Genomic DNA, 18660 nt, shown 5'->3' with positions numbered 1-18660 from the left:
GTCAATAAACACAAACACGTACGTAGAGAACTCCGGCTCAGATTATAGACCAGATTCATAAGACAGACCACCAGTGATGTAAAGAGCGAACAGTTTCAACAGGAACACATTTGATTTTATTTATAAATGATGAGGATTATGGGCCTGTTTTAGCATTTGCGTGAGGTATAGTGCTACACCGTTTTTCTGTCTTCTGTGTGCGCAGTGTAGAAGATTCATAACTCAACACCGTCCTGCAAAAAAGCCCCACCTGAATGATCAGGCCAGGGTTTCCAAGTCAACAGTTTTTTTTACTCAAAGGCTTTTCCCAGCCTTTCTTTCGCCTGCAAATTAGTTGGTGTAGAGGTTGGTGAGCCTCTGTCCTTCACATGACATGCTAGGGGTCGATCCCTGACCTGATCAAGCACTCTATGGTATACCAACCAGTCCTTTTGGCATATTTACATCTGTACATTTTCAATCAACCAAACAACTGAATCAAATTGTTGTGAAACTGGAAGTTATAATTTTCACTGAATCACTTCCTAAAGAATCACAACTGAATCGAATTGTTGTGAAACTGGAAGTCATAATATTCACTGAATCACTTCCTAAAGAATCAAATTAAAACAATTTGGCATGGAATTGGAAATTGAATATGAATCTTTTTTAAAGAGTCATAACTGAATTGTTGTAAAACTGGAAATTGTAATATGCACTGAATCACTTTCTAAAGAATCATTATTGAATCAAATTGTAAAAATAGAACAGACTCATAAACAACTTGCGACACATGCACATATTTGCAGTTCCATTATGACTAATACTGCATACCACAGAAAAACACACACACACACACACACACACACACACACACAAGTCATTTACTCTAATGGTGGGTCTGACCTCTGATGTTTAGAGGATCAGCATTATGAGCATTATCCAACACACACACACTTAAACACATCCCTGAACAGCAGGAGGTCACGCTGATGCACAGACATACAAATACCATTTTGGTGCAAAGTGCATGTTTGACCATGTGCTTGACCACGGTCACACTATTATTATTTATGTGCTATTAAAATGCCCTTGATGCCAACTCAATCCCCCAGACTGTATTATACCCACTCAGACTGGCACAGTACACTGTACCACTCAGCCTGGCACTGCCCGCTATAAAAAGCAATGCCCTTCACCGCCCTAACTAACCTGCACTCCACCAGCACCACCCGCTACACCAGACTGCTCAGTAACTATGCAGCAGTTACATCTGTGTGTGTGTGTGTGTGTGTGTGTGTGTTTGTGTGTTAAAAAGGATTTTTAAATGAATCATATTTGAATCAAATTCAATTTGTATTTAATGATTCTTTTTTAATTACAAGTGAATCAAATGTTCTGAAATTGTTAATCTCATTATGCACCGAATCATTTCCTAAAGAATCATAATTTAATGAAATGTATTAAAATAGCACATCTCATGATGCACTGAATCATGTTCAAAAGAGTCACAATTGAAACAATTGTTGCAAAATTGTTAATCTCATTACGTAATACATCAAGTCACAACTGAATCAAATTGTTAAGAAATTTGACAGATCATTATGAACTGAATCATTTCCTAAAAGAACCATTATTGAATCAAATTATTGTAAAACTTGACTCCTCATGCATTGAATCATTTGCTGAAGAATCACAAATTAATAAAATTGTTAATCTCATTATCTGTTACTGAATCATTTCCTAAAAAATCACAATTAAATAATAATAATAAAAATATTTGGAAACAGGACTTCTCATGATGCACTAAATAATTTCCCAAAGAACCATAATTGAATTGAATTGTTGTGAAACTGAACTAATTATGCACTGAGTGAATTATTACCTAATGAATCACAATTAAACAAAAGTGTTATGATACTGCTATGTAACTATAAATGAATCAAATCTGAGATAATCTCATGAACCAATTATACACTTCCTAAAGATTCATCACTGAATCGAATATATTCAGTTTTCAAATTTTAAATAATTTCATAAGGAATCATAATCAAAAATCAAGTAAATCGTTGTGCATTTAGAGACAGTGTGTGTGTGTGTGTGTGTGTGTGGAGGGAAGATGAGGCCAAGGGTAGAGGGGAAGTCCTGTTCATGCAGTGTGAATCTGAAGCTGACAGTGTGGGCAGGTAGACCAGCGCTAAAGAAAGGCATGTTAGTGTCCACTGCTGCTGTACAGGACAGCAAATCAATTACGGCCTCAGTCCCACATCACTTTCACTCAGCTGAGTGTGGGCAGTCATGTCAACGCTGTGCCCACACACACTCTCACACACACACACTCAGTCAAGACACAACCTGCTTTATTAGCCTGTAAAGAAAGTCTGGAAGTGAATTAGACAGCTGTAATTAGAGGCAGTCTTGACCTTTGCAGGTGAATGATGCCATCACGGTCAGTCAATGGGGCTCGGCTGAACTGTACTGGTTGCTTTGGGACAAGGTGTTGAGCTTTAACCCCTAAAACCCCTAAAGGGTCAATAAGTGGGTCCACATTTTAAATCCTTAGGCTCATAATCTCAGACCTTTAGCCTTAGACCACAGAAGACCACTGTAGTTACACATTACCATAAAATGCCACCTGCAGTGTTTTACTGCTTTTCTAGGGTTTATCAAGGTGTTCATTGACTAATATCTTCTATTCTAGTGTATAGGAGTGTTTATTGAGGTGTTTATGGACTAATATCTCCTATTCTAGTGTATAGGAGTGTTTACTGAGGTGTTTATGGACTAATATCTCCTATTCTAGTGTATAGGAGTGTTTATTGAGGTGTTTATGGACTAATATCTCCTATTCTAGTGTATATGAGTGTTTACTGAGGTGTTTATGGACTAATATCTTCTATTCTAGTGTATAGGAGTGTTTATTGAGGTGTGTATAAACTAATATCTCCTGTTATAGTGTATAGGAGTGTTTGTTGAGGTGTTTATGGACTAATATCTCCTATTCTAGTGTATAGGAGTGTTTATTGAGGTGTTTATGGACTAATATCTCCTATTCTAGTGTATAGGAGTGTTTATTGAGGTGTTTATGGACTAATACCTTCTATTCTAGTGTATAAGAGTGTTTACTGAGGTGTTTATGGACTAATATCTCCTATTCTAGTGTATAGGAGTGTTTATTGAGGTGTGTATGGACTAATATCTTCTATTCTAGTGTATAGGAGTGTTTATTGGGGTGTTTATGGACTAATATCTCCTATTCTAGTGTATAGGAGTGTTTATTGAGGTGTTTATGGACTAATACCTTCTATTCTAGTGTATAAGAGTGTTTACTGAGGTGTTTATGGACTAATATCTCCTATTCTAGTGTATAGGAGTGTTTATTGAGGTGTTTATGGACTAATATCTCCTATTCTAGTGTATAGGAGTGTTTATTGAGGTGTTTATGGACTAATATCTTCTATTCTAGTGTATAGGAGTGTTTATTGGGGTGTTTATGGACTAATATCTCCTATTCTAGTGTATAGGAGTGTTTATTGAGGTGTTTATGGACTAATATCTCTATTCTAGTGTATAGGAGTGTTTATTGAGGTGTTTATGGACTAATATCTTCTATTCTAGTGTATAGTAGTGTTTATCAAGGTGTTCATGGACTAATATCTTCTATTCTAGTGTATAGGAGTGTTTATTGAGGTGTTTATGGACTAATATCTTCTATTCTAGTGTATAGGAGTGTTTATTGAGGTGTTTATGGACTAATATCTTCTATTCTAGTGTATAGGAGTGTTTATTGAGGTGTTTATGGACTAATATCTTCTATTCTAGTGTATAGTAGTGTTTATCAAGGTGTTCATGGACTAATATCTCCTGTTCTAGTGTATAGGAGTGTTTATTGAGGTGTTTATGGACTAATGTCTCCTATTATAGTGTATAGGAGTGTTCATTGAGGTGTTCATGGACTAATGTCTCCTATTATAGTGTATAGGAGTGTTTATTGAGGGTGTTTATGGACTAATATCTCCTGTTATAGTGTAAAGAAGCTTACTGAGGACTAATTAGGTGACAGAGCCTTAATAATCATTCATGTTCCTGTCACAAATGACAGCTGGATCATGCAAAATGCAGAGGTATACAAAAGCAGAAAGGCCAGACTACATTATTTAGGACATCGAGGAAAACATGACAGCATAATCAGAGCATAATATCAATACATGCAGCGCTCCTGGTTATGAAAACGCTAACATAATGTAACCTGGGGTAACGGGCAGCGCAGCGGTTCAATATGACCGCTAGCCAGGAGGGCCATTAAAGCTGCTCTAAAAGCTTACTGAGAACCAATACGGCAGCACAGAGAACCACGGGCGACATCAGAAATCAGGACAATGACACTCAAATAGTGGCCGATGTGTTTAGCTCTGAAAAGTCGAGTTTATATGTAATTATGTCAAAATTATGAATTATATTTATATTATATTCAGCATTTAAATGCTGGAGTTTAAACTTCAGATCTATTTTCTGTTTATTTTAATGCAAAAATGACAAAAACTTGGTAAAAAGGTGAAGAATGTTTTTCGCTTCTACAGAATCTCTCCTCTTCTACTTTCCTACGCTGATGCAGACTGGACTGAAAGTGCAGAATCTGCACTTTCTAGTTTCTCCACTTGTCTCAGTGAAACTCAGTCAGAAATAATTCATAGCAAATCACAGCGAGCTTTTGTCCGAGCTGCTGGTAACTGTGACTCCAAAGGTTAAGAAGTCCAGTTAGAAAGTGCAGCCAGAGTCTCTCACTGAAGGCCTCAGAGGCTCGAGGGTGATGAAACATCAAACCCGTGGTATTCTCTTTCATTAGAGTGTGTCGTGTGTGTGTGCAGCAGGAGGACCATTAGGGCTATGAAGTGCCACAGGGCAGAGTATTGGACACAGAGGTGCTGTTCAACAACTCCAACCGCAGTCCGGCTCTCTTTTTTGGAAACAAGGCCAGGCTTTTCCAAGGACACTCATACATACATACATCCATACACTCACACACACACATACACATACACACTCACACACACACATATACAGCCCAAAATGTAGTTTGACCCCTGTAGAGCAGCCCCAAACGTCTGAGTAAAGAAGAATATGAAGGTTTTTGAATGCTGATGTCATCAGTTTAATAAAGACAGAAAAGGTACAGTTGTCTTTCTTTTAAATTTGAACCTGAATTTTAGAGTTTCTCAGTATTTCCTTCACAACCTGCAACAAGATCTGTTCATTATTCATAACATCTACAATCTTCAGAGATCAAAGAGTTTCCTAATAATAGGTCAAATATTCAAATAATAGATCAAACGATGTGTTTCATCACAGTGAAGATTCCCAGAAATCTGTTTAATCTTCTTATGTGGTCAGTGTGGTCAGTGATGATGCTTAACATGATGTAGAATTACTGTGACCCAAACACACAGGAGGTCAGGGGTCTTGATCCAGGACTCTTGTTGGTGTAGTGTGTAGTCCTCCAGACCTAGAACTGAACCCCAGTCTTCCACATGGTGTGGTAGCAGTATCCGTTGCACCACACCAGGGGTGGAGGGGCATGATCTGAGAGTAGGGCTTCAACAGCTGACTTCTGATAATTACAAGAATAATTAAAGAATTAATCAATTATTCAGTTACCGATTATATTTTACGTAGATATCAGCTTTTTAAAAAGTTAGCTGAAAACGAAGGTGGTTCTTGTATGGCATCACTCATCAAGAACCATTTGTAGAACCTTTATTATTTTAGAGTGTAGAAGAGTTCTCCTGTTTACACACATGAGACTCGCCTCACACTAATAAAACTCTGCTCTCCACTCACACACCAGAGTGGTGGAGCTGCAGATGTCTGGCCATGCTCAACGTGCTACCTTCTGGCTCTCGTTTGGCGATAAATCTGTGGGTCACGTACATCCAGAACCGTTCGAGTCAGCATGAGAAACATGCGTGATGACATCACCGACAGGTAAATTACTTACCAACTAATCTGGTCACCATATTTCACCATTCTGATATATAGGCAGGAGGTAAACAGTCAGTTCTTGAAGGTGATGGAGATGCTGAAGCAGGACAAATGGATATCAAACTGTGATGTTCTAGACATTGTTTAGGTCAGGACATCGGTATAGACCTAAAAAAAGGTCCTCTGAAGAAAGACAATCAGTGAACCGGCGATAAGGTCATGGATGCCCAAGTCCCACTGAAGCCCCTCCTCATGGAGGCCCTGCCTCCTACCAACTTACAGAACTTAAAGGATCTGCTGCTAACATCATCTTGGTGCTAGATACCACAGAGCACCTTCAGAGGTCTTGTGTAGTCCAATGCCTGGACGGGTCAGAGCTGTTTTGACAGGACATGAGGGAGTTACCCAACATTAGGCAGACCTTCACAATATTAGCCTGATCAAGACTCGTCCAGGTCTACAGGCACCTCTGCCTTCTGAGCAGCATAAATCGTTCGGCTTGCTCCTCATGAGCCCCAGCAAAGGCCTTTCCGATATTCCGATCGGCTGCGTGTCAGATCTGAGCGTTCTGATACCCGCCTTCATTTCCCTGCATATGCTTCAGTTATCCTTCAAACACCGCTGACATTTGGTCTGATGAATGTGAGCTGTGAAATGTCACACTGGAGCGGCAGAACACTGCACTGTGAATATCAAACGGAGGAGATGCAGCTGTGCATCATAATCACACCGCTGTAACACACCGGTGCGAATGAGCGACGGGGCAGTCCATCAGTTACTGTTCCACATCATGAAGGGGTGAGATGATAAGCAAACAATACATTGGGATACAAGTATTGATCAATATTGATGCTTTTATCATTTAAAACCACAGAAATACCAGAGTTACAGATATCGGGGACAGTGTCCACTTGGACAGAGGTGGAGACAAGGACACACCAGGTCTGAGTTTGAAGACAAACTTAGAGAGCATCCTTCATCCTTCATTTGTTTAGTTTTCTACTTCTCACCATCCAAGTCCTCCCAAACACATTCAGTGATGTTAAAGTCTGGACTCATGACTCATGAGCTTCTGCAGTCTGTCTTTGTATCTATCTATTGACTGTCTGTCTGTCTGTCTGTCTGTCTATCACAATACGCCCAAATGTTTGTGGACGCCCCTTCTAATGAATGCATTCAGCTACTTTACGTTGTACCCACTGCTGAAACGAATGAGCAAATACAAACACTGTGTTCTCTGGAATGATGGATGGTGGAGCTCCATCCAGTACTTGTGGTGGGGTGGTGATCAACCAACCAACATCCTGACCTCACTAATGCTCTTGTCATGCAATGCAATCGAATCCTCACAGCAGGATAGGCTGTTTTTAAATAGCCTTGATTTTAGAAGAAACAATGAATAAGCAGGTGTCCCAATACTTTTTTGTATGTCTGCAAAATGTGGTATTCAAGCGATTACTGTCATTCTGCCCTTGTAACTAAGTAATTACATCTCTGCACAAATACTTAGTTACATAAATAATTACATTTCCACTTGGTTTCTCCTCTGCATGGACAGCTCTGAGCTTGCAGACCAAATCATATCATATGAGATCAGAATAAACAACCCAGATCTTCATAAAAGATCTCCTCTTCTCATTACAGACACTGATGGCAGACAGATGGAAAGTGTGGAATCTGCACCTCTCACAGTTTCCCATGAGTTTCAGTGAAACTAGGAGTCAGAAATAACTGTCCACTGTCCACCCTGCTGTTATTCTGACAGGATACTGTAATTCCAAACCCGAAACAAGCCGTTAAACAAGGGCCCACTATCCACACACACACACACGCACACACACACACACACACTGATCCACATCCTGTGAGCAGTCCTGTAAGTATCACAGATCTCCTCTGCCTGATCATAAACTCAAACTGCCAAACAGCATCTCCGCCTACACGCAGGATGTTAATTTATGCTGAATTACGGCTGTGGTGTCGCGCTCCCCGCCATAAAATATGAGAATCGCTCCAGGCCAGATTCATCACCCAGTGTTCTTAAAGCACCTGCCTACTCGCATCCACCTTCCCTCTCAACACATTCAGATCAGCACACGCACTCATAATTCCCGCTGAGTGTTTGAGTGGACAGAGTGAGATCAGGTCTAACACACTGGGCTCGTGTCCAGCACGCAGATTAAGCTCTAAATCACTCAGACAACACTGAAAATCCTTTCCTCTACAGGACTGGACTGTGGACTGGGCTAATCTGTCCCGAAGCAGTGGCTGGAAGAACTCAGCATTTGTATAGATCCTTTCCCAGTCATGTCCACTGGAGCGCCGGAGTACTGGAGTACTGCCTTTATTGAATAACTAAAATATAACAAGATACTCTCATGTTTCTTGTCTAAAAATAAATCATTTACTCACATTTCCTTCCAAAAACCTACTTAGCTTTCAAAATAATTTAGTATGCAGATAATTTAGGCCATTTTGGGCCATTTCTAATAATTTATTCATGGTAAATTTACTCAGAACTGTGTTTTTTTACTGTGTTTATACAGCTCTAGACCGGCCCTACGGTCTAACTGCTGCTCATTAAGCGTGAGGAGATCATAAGTTCAAATACTGCCTCCCATCTGCAGGTTAGACCTCCCCCTATCACATGACACAACCCCAGACTGGGAGGTTTTTGGGATTGTGACAATGAAGTGCTGAGGTCTTGCTGGGATTTGAACTGATGACCTCCTCACACTTAATGATGAGCAGCAGTTAGACCATAGGGCCGGTCTAGGTATAAAAAAAAAACTCCATATAAAGTTCAAGGTTGTCCTTCCACTTTTTTTGAGTAGGTACTGACCACTGCATACCAGGAACACACCTGACAAGACTTGTGTTTTGCCTGATGTTTTGGAGACGTTCTGACCCGATCAATGTCTAGAACATCACAGTTTGGTTCTTGTCAAAGTGTCTCAAAGTGATTCTTTTGCTTATCTGATTTTCCTGCTTCTACACCTTCATGACTGTTCACTCACTGCCTGATATCTCCACCCCTTGACGGGATAATCAGTGCTTTACACTTCACCTGTCATTAGTGGTACTAATGTTGTGGCTGATCGGTGTATTTAACTTCCATTATACATAAAAGGTGCTCCGTGAGACCCCTAAAAAAGTCTCCTGTAAACGCTGAAAGTCCGCTAGACTGTCTCCCATCTACGGCCTTCTATAGCAGGCACAGCTAATCCAGTCTGACTGGTACAGTGGCGGCGGTGGACCTGCGCCAACCCAGGGAAATGAAAATCCATTTGTACACGGGAAGATGTGCGAGTATGTGTGTCTGAGCGCATATGTGTGTGTTTGATGTTCACTCCAGGTTAAGGCGTGAGTCAATGCCTTGGAGGCTCGATAAGGAATCAGCGAGGCAGAGAAGACAGATGCACAGCCAGAGTGAAGCTGACAGAGTGTGTGAGCGTGTTAGCGGAGATGGGGCGTGCGGTTTAGACACCGCTAAGCAGTTAAATGTGTTCGCTGGGGTTCAGTGGGGCTGCTGGAGGACCGCGATGTGTTTAGAGAATAGCGACCAGCAGCTTACAAGAGTCAGGTTCAGTGCAGGTTCACCCCCAGGGCTCCATCTGCACCTGGACCTGGTTAAGCCTGCCACAATCTGAAGATGAGCTGAAGGTTAAACACGGGTGTGATTAGCATTTGTCTTTGTTTGATTATTAAATGAAGGGTAACATGGGCAGTTTAGCTGATCTGGCTTCCTATATGGTGATACCTGGAAGCTTCCAACTAAGGGCAGACCAGAGTCGTGCTCAAGTATATAAACATCAAGCTGTTTTTTTTACAAGACTTACAAGGTTACTTGTATTACAGATGTGGGCCAACGTATTGTTAGGAGTCTTGCCCAAGGACTCTTATTGGTGTAGTGCAGCATAGTCACCCAGACTGGGAATCAAACCCCAGTCTTCCACATGATGTGGTAGCTCAGTGGCAGGTAGTGGTGTTATCTGTTGCGCCACACCAACCATGTTATATGTTCTAGTAAGACCCATGATGTGTCTCAATGAGTGTGTTTTCTGGTTTCTCCTATTTACAAGCCCTTGCCTCTGCCCAATTCCCAATTCACATTCACATATAGTCACTGTCCTGCAAAAACCCTGCGCCCCCATTTTTGTCATTTTTCACTTTTCAACATAATGTAAATCTGGAAGTTGCTATTTACATAGTAGCAGAATTTCCAGAATGAACGGACCAATAGAAATGCTCCAAAATGACCTGGTATAAAACCATTTTCCATTGACTTCCATTGAAAGTTAAGAGGGTTTTTATACTTCTCCTGTAAAGTTATCATTTATTTTTCTCCCCAATTAAGCTGAGCCAATTAACCCCCACACACACACTCACTAGAGCTCCTCCTATCCCCTACATTGATTTTTATTTTTTTATTTTTTGCATGACACAGACAATATAACAACTATTATAATGAAATAAATTAACTGTGATTAATTAATAACTGTTATTAATTAAGTGATATTCGTAACCAAGGCCTAAATCCGGTATGTCCCCAAGCTGGATCTGGCATGTACAGTAAAGTGGAAAAATGAGGACACCCCATTAGTCTTTTTCAACATATTTAACATATTTTGACATTTTGATGGTAAAGATCACCATGGCCAGATCTAAAGAGCTCTCTGAGGCCTTCAGAGGAGTCTGCAGATGGAAGGGGTTTAAAAAGATCTCTATTAGAACTATTAGAAATCAGTCGCTTCACTGTCCACTAAATCATTTACAAGTGGAAACGCTGACCAACATGGCCAAATCAGGTCGTCCTAGCCTAGTCTATAGGCCCAGGGCTCAGACTTTGGCCCGGCGCACTGTGCACTGTCCTGCGTGAGCACCTCCACTTTGTCTGCACGCTGTCCTTGCTGTGCTCCATTATCCACAAACAACACAGATGGTGTCCCTTTAATTACTCTCTGTAAACATCCCTCCACGGCCAACTACCAGCAAACAGCACTTCCGATTAGGCTGCATGATGGCCTCTATATGTTAATGTGTCAGTGAGGGATGCGAACGTGTGTCTCTTTAACTGGTTCAGTGAGGGGCTTCCACCCCGTAACCAGCTGTTTACCCCTCTAAACACTATTACAGCTCTTATATCCAGCTGGATGTAAATACACTTCCCTCAAAGCCTATGGAGGCACATTAAAAAGAGCAGGCAGCCCATTAGAGTACAATCATATCTGCTCCGCTGCGGCTGCAGGGCTTTAATCAGCACTTAAAGCAGGCAGCATGAGATTATACACGGCGGACAAGCGGGTCTATCAGATCACTCTACGTAGGAAATCACTCAGCATCACGAGGAACGGCTAGTGCCGTAATGCCAGCCCTCTTGCATGTTCTCAAGCCATTTATGACTTATTACAGATTGAGCGGCCAGTTTTATTGGCCAGTACTCTTCTACAGACCTTATAGAAGCTGTATGGACCCTATATGGACAAAAGTATTGGGACATCTACACATTTCTACACGTACAGGAGCTTTTCTGACATCCCATTCTGAACCCATGGGCATTAATATGGAGCTGGTCCTCCTTTGCTCGAAGCTCTTACAGCAGCAGGTCTGGAGTTCTGCAGTTATTGAGTCAGCAGAGCGTTGGAGACTTTTCTGCACTCTGCTCTGAGCTCTGGTCTTTTTACCTTTAAAAACAAGGCCTTCATATCAAGATGTCGTCCAAATCATCTGCCTGGCTTCAGTTCAACATAATGACCGGAGGTTGATTGTTTGAACCCCTCAGCTGTGCTCCTCTTCCTCTTGAACAGGTGTAAACACACCGCTGAATGGCCTGAGCTAATCACACTGGGGGATGGCTGTGATAAGCAGGAGGAGCTCAATAGCAGTATTGAGTTTGGAGTCACTGCGCTCTGTTCTCTCATCCAGTAAGTCCTTTATCACACAAAGGCAGCAGCTGATTACTGGCATGGTCGAGCATCAAACACGGCTTAATGAGTCATATCTCATGTCCCAAACATCACAATATCAGCAGAGGAGACTGCAAAGGACACTTCCCGACACCTGCAGTACTGACGAGAGAGACGGAGACAGACAGAGGAGAAGACAGAAGGAAGATGAGGAGACAAAAAAAAAGATGAGGAGGAGAAGAGAGGAGAAAAAAAGCGTGGCGAGGAGACGAGAGAAGAAAAGAGGAGAGGAGAGGGGAGAAGAGAAGAAAAGAGAGTAGAGGGGAGAAGAGAAGAAAAGAGAGGAGAGGGGAGAAGAGAAGAAAAGAGAGTAGAGGGGAGAAGAGAAGAAAAGAGAGGAGAGGGAAAGAATGGAGAAGAGAAGAGTAGAGAGGAAAGGGGAAGAGAGGAGAAGAGAAGAAAGGAGAAAAGAGAGGAGAGAAAAGGAGAGAAGAAGAAATGAGAAGAAAGGAGAAGAGAAGAGAAGAAAAGAGAAGAGAAGAGAGGAGAAAAGAGGAGAGGAGAAGAGGAGAAGATAGGAGAAGAGAAGAAAAGAGAGGAGAAGAGAGGAGAAAAGAGGAGAAGATAGGAGAAGAGAAGAAAAGAGAGAAGAAGAGAGGAGAAAAGAGGAGAGGAAAAGAAAAGAGAGAAGATAAGAGAGGAGTGGAAAAGAGAACAGAGGGAACGAAAGGAGAAGAGAGGAGTAGAGAAGAGAAAAGAGAAGAGAGGAGAGGAGAGGAGAAGAGGAGAAGAGAAGAGAAGAGAAGAGGAGAGGAGAGGAGAGGAGAGGAGAGGAGAAGAGAAGAGAAGAGAAGAGAAGAGAAGAGAAGAGAAGAAGAGAAGAGAGGAGAGAAGAAGAGAGGAGAGGAGAGGAGAGGAGAGGAGAGAAGAAGAGAAGAGAGGAGAGAAGAAGAGAGGAGAGGAGAGGAGAGAAGAAGAGAGGAGAAGAGGAGAGGAGAGGAGAGGAGAGGAGAAGTTTCTTCTCAGTAGGTTTGGAGTGGATTGAGATGAATCTGAGGTGACATTGATTAAGCTTAGCAGGGAGAGAGAGAGAGAGAGAAAGAGAGAGAGAGAGAGAGATGCAGAGGGTGCAGAAGCAGAAAAAGGCTTATTTTCAGCACTAGTGCCTATGCAGACATACACACACACTCTCAACCACAGACACACACACACACACACACTCTCTCAACCACACACACACACACACACACACAGGGACTGAGGGAGAAAGGTACTACAGAAAGAATTCTGGCATATGAGATTAAACAAATCCCCACACTCCACTCGTCCTCAGAGAGAGAGAGAGAGAGAGTGTGTGTGTGTGTGTGTGTGTGTGTGTGTGTGTGTCAGAGGGAGGCAGAAGCAGAGGGCAGGCAAAGAAGCATGAAACAGTGATGAATGGCTGAACCAGGGGAAAATAGAGAAAACAGAAACAGAATGGTGTGAATGAGCGAGAGCTGCTTGCTCGGGGCTTCCAAACACCACTAATGACAAACACTTGAAAAAGCCCTCGAGTGGCTCCTCCAGCGGCGGCTCGGCTGCCGGAGAGCAGGGAGCCTTGCGTCCTGAACACGGCTAGGGTTTCAGAAAGCACAATGAGCTGCTGGGGAACATGTTCTTCTCTACTCAGTAATGTGGGTATAAAGGAAGACTGTGAGTGCATTTCTTTTTCAATGCACCCAATCAGACAAAGACACAGGCCTTTGTCCAGATGCCACTTTGTCCAGATGCTGCTGGTGCTACTGTTGCTGTGTGCACTCGATCCTGTGAGAACTGGATAAAAAAGGAACAAAAGGAAACCAAACAACTCGCCCAACTCGCCGAATTCGCAGAATTCACAACACAGAGGAGCTAAAAATGCTACCACTCACAACAGACACTGAAGTAGGTCTGCTCCACCGGGAACTTCCTCTTAAGTTAGTAATTAAGCAGCAGCTAGCATTATGTAGCAATTACCTTAAAAAATCAGCAACTTCAGGACCATGCTGAGGCTCCACTGACTAGAACAGGGAGAACGGCGTCTCCGTCTTTCCCACTCCGGGCCGGAACGCTGCTGCTACGAAGCTACGAAGCTTTGGTGGTGGAGTTGCACTACGAGACCTCTCTCTATAACTGCCAGTGTAACGCTACGCAACCAGAGTCATATTAGTGTAAAATCCTGTAGCATTACTCTACTGCCTCAGCCCACATGCTTCTATACCTTTAGACCAAGCTTCTGGAGCCCTCAGCTTGTCCAGAAATGCATGTGTACTGCTATTCATGAGGCTGTTCGCTGCAGTGGAGTAAAAAAAAAATTCAATTACACTCCTCATCTGTAGGGGGAGCCCAGTCTACGCTCACACAGCAGGTAAAAGTGGCCTAAATCTGATCATGTGACACAGGTGTCCAAATACTTTAGTACACTGAAAAGAAAAATGGTTTCGCATATTTCATTGAATATTTATCCCTTTTTTAACCCTATAAGTGATACATGTATGAAAGGAGCTACATATATTGTTATTATAAAATATGTAGCCTATATTATTAGATATTATGTATCATCTATTATTATTATTATTATTATAATTACTCGACATGCTTAAAAACACATTCTGTCAATTCATACTAATGACTTGTTTGCTAAAGAGACACAAAGCACATGAGGTGAGAGAGGAGAAGGGACACGGACGCGGGGGACAGAGAGGGTAAAGGACCTCCAGCAAGAGCTCAGGACACAACCTGCTATTTTATAATCTGCAGGATTAAAAAGCATGTCATTTGTCAGGCATGACATATTTCCATACAGCCGGGCTGATGCGTCTTAAGTCCTGTAGAGTTCCCACAGTCCCCTGAGTTAGATGAGCTCCTCGTGGAAGTCAGAAATAGACTATCACCAGCCTCTATGCTAAGTACATGTATTGCTCTACTGTATGCTGGTAATCTACCGCGCTTCCGAGAAAGACCACAAACAGATCGTGAGTTTTCCGGGAAATGCCGTAATCCCCGCAAATCCCATTTAGAAATTTTGAGAATTTTTGTTGCATTTCAGTGTAGGGGCATGGTGATTATCAACAGAGGAGGAGCTCACGGTCTTCCATTACACGTATTACAACAATCCAGAGCACGTGCTTGAACTTAGCTGAATGCAGAATTCCAGAATTAGCTTATTATGATCTTATGGCTGTTGGCTCTTCTCGTTTTTGCTGAGCTGGTTATGGGTAATTTATTACATAGTTGCAGGTTTGAGTCTGTATACATCAAAACACATGGCCAAAATGTCATTTTCCATCAAATTCAGATCATTATTAAGTATATCCTGTGTTAGATTCTGCAGTTTCTGCTGGTTTTAATGAATTATAAATCAGAACGGATTCATTAAACTTCAAACTTACAGAGTGTTATTATTATTGCAGACAATAACTGTACCATATAACACACTGTCCAATTTTAAAATTATGAGATTTTTTTTTTGTTTTTTAATGTAAGAATGTGGTTATTATCAATAGATAATACGCTCACAGAACTTCAATGAATGCACACGTATTTAATTGGCTTGGTAATATGACCTTACATATGTTATGTTTTTTTTTTTAACTGAATCGTTAGAATCAGCAATCGTTAAAAAAATTCTATATAAATATGAATCAGAATTAATTCATTTAAACTTACAGAGTGCTGTATTATTGCAGAAAATAACTATGCCTTATAACACACTGTCCAATTTTGAAATGATGAGAATGTTCTTTTATATAGATAATACGCTCACAGAACTTCAATGAATGCAAAAGTATTTAATTGGCTTGGTAATATGACCTTACATATGTTTTTTAGGCTGTTTATAAGTAACTTATTCAATTCTGTTACTGGTTTGAGTCTGTACATGTCAAAGAAAAGGCAAATCCATGGCAAAAATACTATAACTTTTAGTATAATAACTTTCCATCAAATTTCAGATCCCATTAAAATAATTTCCTGTGCTCTGGATTGAAACTGGTTTAGAATCAGCAATGTTTCTGCTGGTTTTAATGAATTACAATTGAGAATATACCTTTAAACTTACAGAATGCTGTTAATGTTACTGATACATACAATAACTGTGACATGTAACACCTTGTCCCATTTTTCTCCCATCCCATCAAGTCAAGTTATTCCATTACACATATTACAATCCAGAGCAGAATAGCTGAACTTACCTGCATGCAGAATTCTGTAATTGGCTTACTTTGGGCATATGTCTGTTGGCTCTTCTCTTCTCATTTTGACAAATCTTTCAAATAAATGTACAGCATGCATTTATTATTCCACCTCAACAAGTACTGTGACTAAACCAGACGCCGTTCTCACAGCGTGGTTAATGTCACTTCAGAAACCCATGAGGAATCCATGAGGTGGAGACTACAGAGCTGTACGACCCTTCCTCTGCAGTGCTGGGATATTCCAGGCCGTAATCTGCTTAGTTATCTGCTGTGAGGTACTCATGTGTGTGGAGGGGCCTACCTGAGAGAGAAGGTGTCCAGGTTGGCAGAGCTCCTCATGTAGACGTAGAAAGACGCAATGTCCGTTTTTCTCAGAGGTTTGGAGGAGGTCTGGATCACCACAGCCTCTCCAAGCCTGAGCACAGAAACGGGTGTAGCGCCTGCCCGCACCTGCAGGAGGCGCACGCTCCCGATCCTCTGCATCGGAGTCACGGGTACGTACTCAGCTTGCGGAAATCGTGGATTAACTCCAGCTGTCCCCCACCTCTTCCCACCCTCAGATCCTCCACCGCAGCTTCCGGACTTGCTGGGCTGAGCCTGGTAATACAGTTCCAGCGGGTTCCCCGGGGCCAAACCTTGTCTTTCCCGGCTGGATGCTCCTGTTCCTTCGGCGGGGCTGAACCAGCCAGCAGGGGGCTCCACCTCTGCCATGCAAGTCCCTCGTTCGTTGGAGATCAAGCAGGATCCTCGCACCTCCTGCGTCTGCCAGAATGCGTAAACGGTCACGCAAGGAAGTTCGTCCTTCGTCCCTTTGTCCTTGGTTCCTCGGTCCCAGTCCCGGCCAGCGACGTAAAACAACACACGAACCTTCGGGGAGGAAGAGTACACCCACCTGGTCAGGACGAAGGAACGGACCTTCCAGTTGAAGGTGAAGACAGGCGGAGAAGGCCGGAAAAGTTGCACGGACTGGACCAGGTCCAGAGGGATCTCCCGTTCCGTGGAGAGCGGGCCGTAGCTAGCATTGACCACAGGGGGGCGCTCTGCCCGGAGCAGGACGAACGGCTGGGTGTGGCTCTGCATGCTGGAGTTGCGCATGATATCTTGTCCCGCCTCTTTTAAGAGGAAATAGTCAGCGTCCCGCACCTGGTAGTTGACAGGAAGGAACATGGGATACGGACCGGAGGACCCAACAGCATCGGACGCCTCCTGACTGTCCAGTTCTGGAAGAAAGACAGAAAACTGTGGTAATTTTACATTTCTGCTGAGAAAGTGAACACAGCGTACCTCTGAAACTCATTTAAGGTAAACAATGGCCTCTTTTCCACGGCAGAGCGGAACGGTTCTGAGGACGGAGGGTAACCGTTCCAGTGGCTTTTTCACTCAGACACAGTTCAGTACAAAAAACTTGGGGCCACACAACCGCTTGGACGGGCTTAACAACATTGAATCAGTCAGTACATAAAATAGCGGCTACCGTACGTTAATCTATGAGGCTAATATAGCAAACACAGCTAAACCAATCCGTTAGCATAGTGCTACCGCCACGCTAACGTCATCACACTTTGTGTCAAACCTCACTGAGTTTGTTTAAAGTGGATTCCAGCATTATCTGGCATCCTACATCTATAAAAATCTATTGCCGTGGTTTCAGACGAGTGTGATTCACTCATGCAGATTACACGATGCTAACCGATGAACTACGGTTCCAGGGAGTTAGCTTAAGGACCTCCATATAATGTGACCATGTAAGGACCATATTGTCCCTTTAAAGCAAGGTTCTGGAGGGTCTGATTCCTTTACAGCTTGGTGTTTTACCTGCTCAGGCACACCTGTGCAGTGCTTTACAGAAAATACCCTTAGCTAGTTTGTATATGCTAGAATCCACATGATACCTCTGAGCTTAGAAACTACTAAACACTAAAGTCAGCATGGGTTTTTAAAGGTAAAGGTAAAGGTAAAGGTGCACGTATTTGTCACTGTACAGCGTACAGCGAAATGTGTCCTCCGCATTTAACCCATCTGGTAGTGAACACACACTCACACACACACACGTGTTAGGGGCAGTGAGTACACACACACACCCAGAGCGGTGGGCAGCCAACTCCAGCGCCCGGGGAGCAGAGAGGGTAAAGGGCCTTGCTCAAGGGCCCAACAGTGGCAGCTTGCCGAGCCCGGGAATCGAACCCACAACCCTGTTATCGATATCCCGGCGCTCTAACCGCTGAGCTACCACTGCCCAGTTAGCATTAGTTAGCATTCTTAGCGATACCAGTCGATAACATCGAATTATACGGTATTTTGCGCACCCAAACATTATAAAAACACAGACAGACGTTGGACAGTATCGTCCGACAGCACCAGTGCTGATAAACTGAACAACACTACTGCTTTTACTACTGGTTGAAGAAGCCATCTTGGATTTTGCCCTCTGGGGTTGGGGTGACTTCCCTGACGGCCTGAGATGGAAATCTGACTTGTGAGGGCGTTCCTGTTAAAATATCCAACTTGGAACTCGGAAATTTCAACAAATTGAAAGCAGCATTAGTCTGTGGAGTGTTTGGGAAGTGTGTTACTCCTCTACC

At 42.6% G+C, this 18660-nt stretch overlaps 1 protein-coding gene across 1 annotated transcript in view; it reads right to left on the bottom strand.

Moving 5' to 3' along the window:
• The window catches only part of LOC140557019 (transmembrane protein 132D), a 56152-nt gene that overhangs the window by 26885 nt on the left and 10607 nt on the right, over positions 1-18660 (bottom strand). Inside the window, exon 2 of the mRNA XM_072681147.1 lies at positions 16380-17298. Within this exon, the coding sequence (XP_072537248.1) occupies positions 16380-17298 (919 nt within the window). The remainder of the gene's footprint in view (positions 1-16379; positions 17299-18660) is intronic.

Source organism: Salminus brasiliensis, chromosome 6 (assembly GCF_030463535.1).
Source record: "Salminus brasiliensis chromosome 6, fSalBra1.hap2, whole genome shotgun sequence".
Taxonomy (NCBI): Eukaryota; Metazoa; Chordata; class Actinopteri; order Characiformes; family Bryconidae; genus Salminus; species Salminus brasiliensis.
This window is presented reverse-complemented; position numbering and strand designations above follow the sequence as displayed.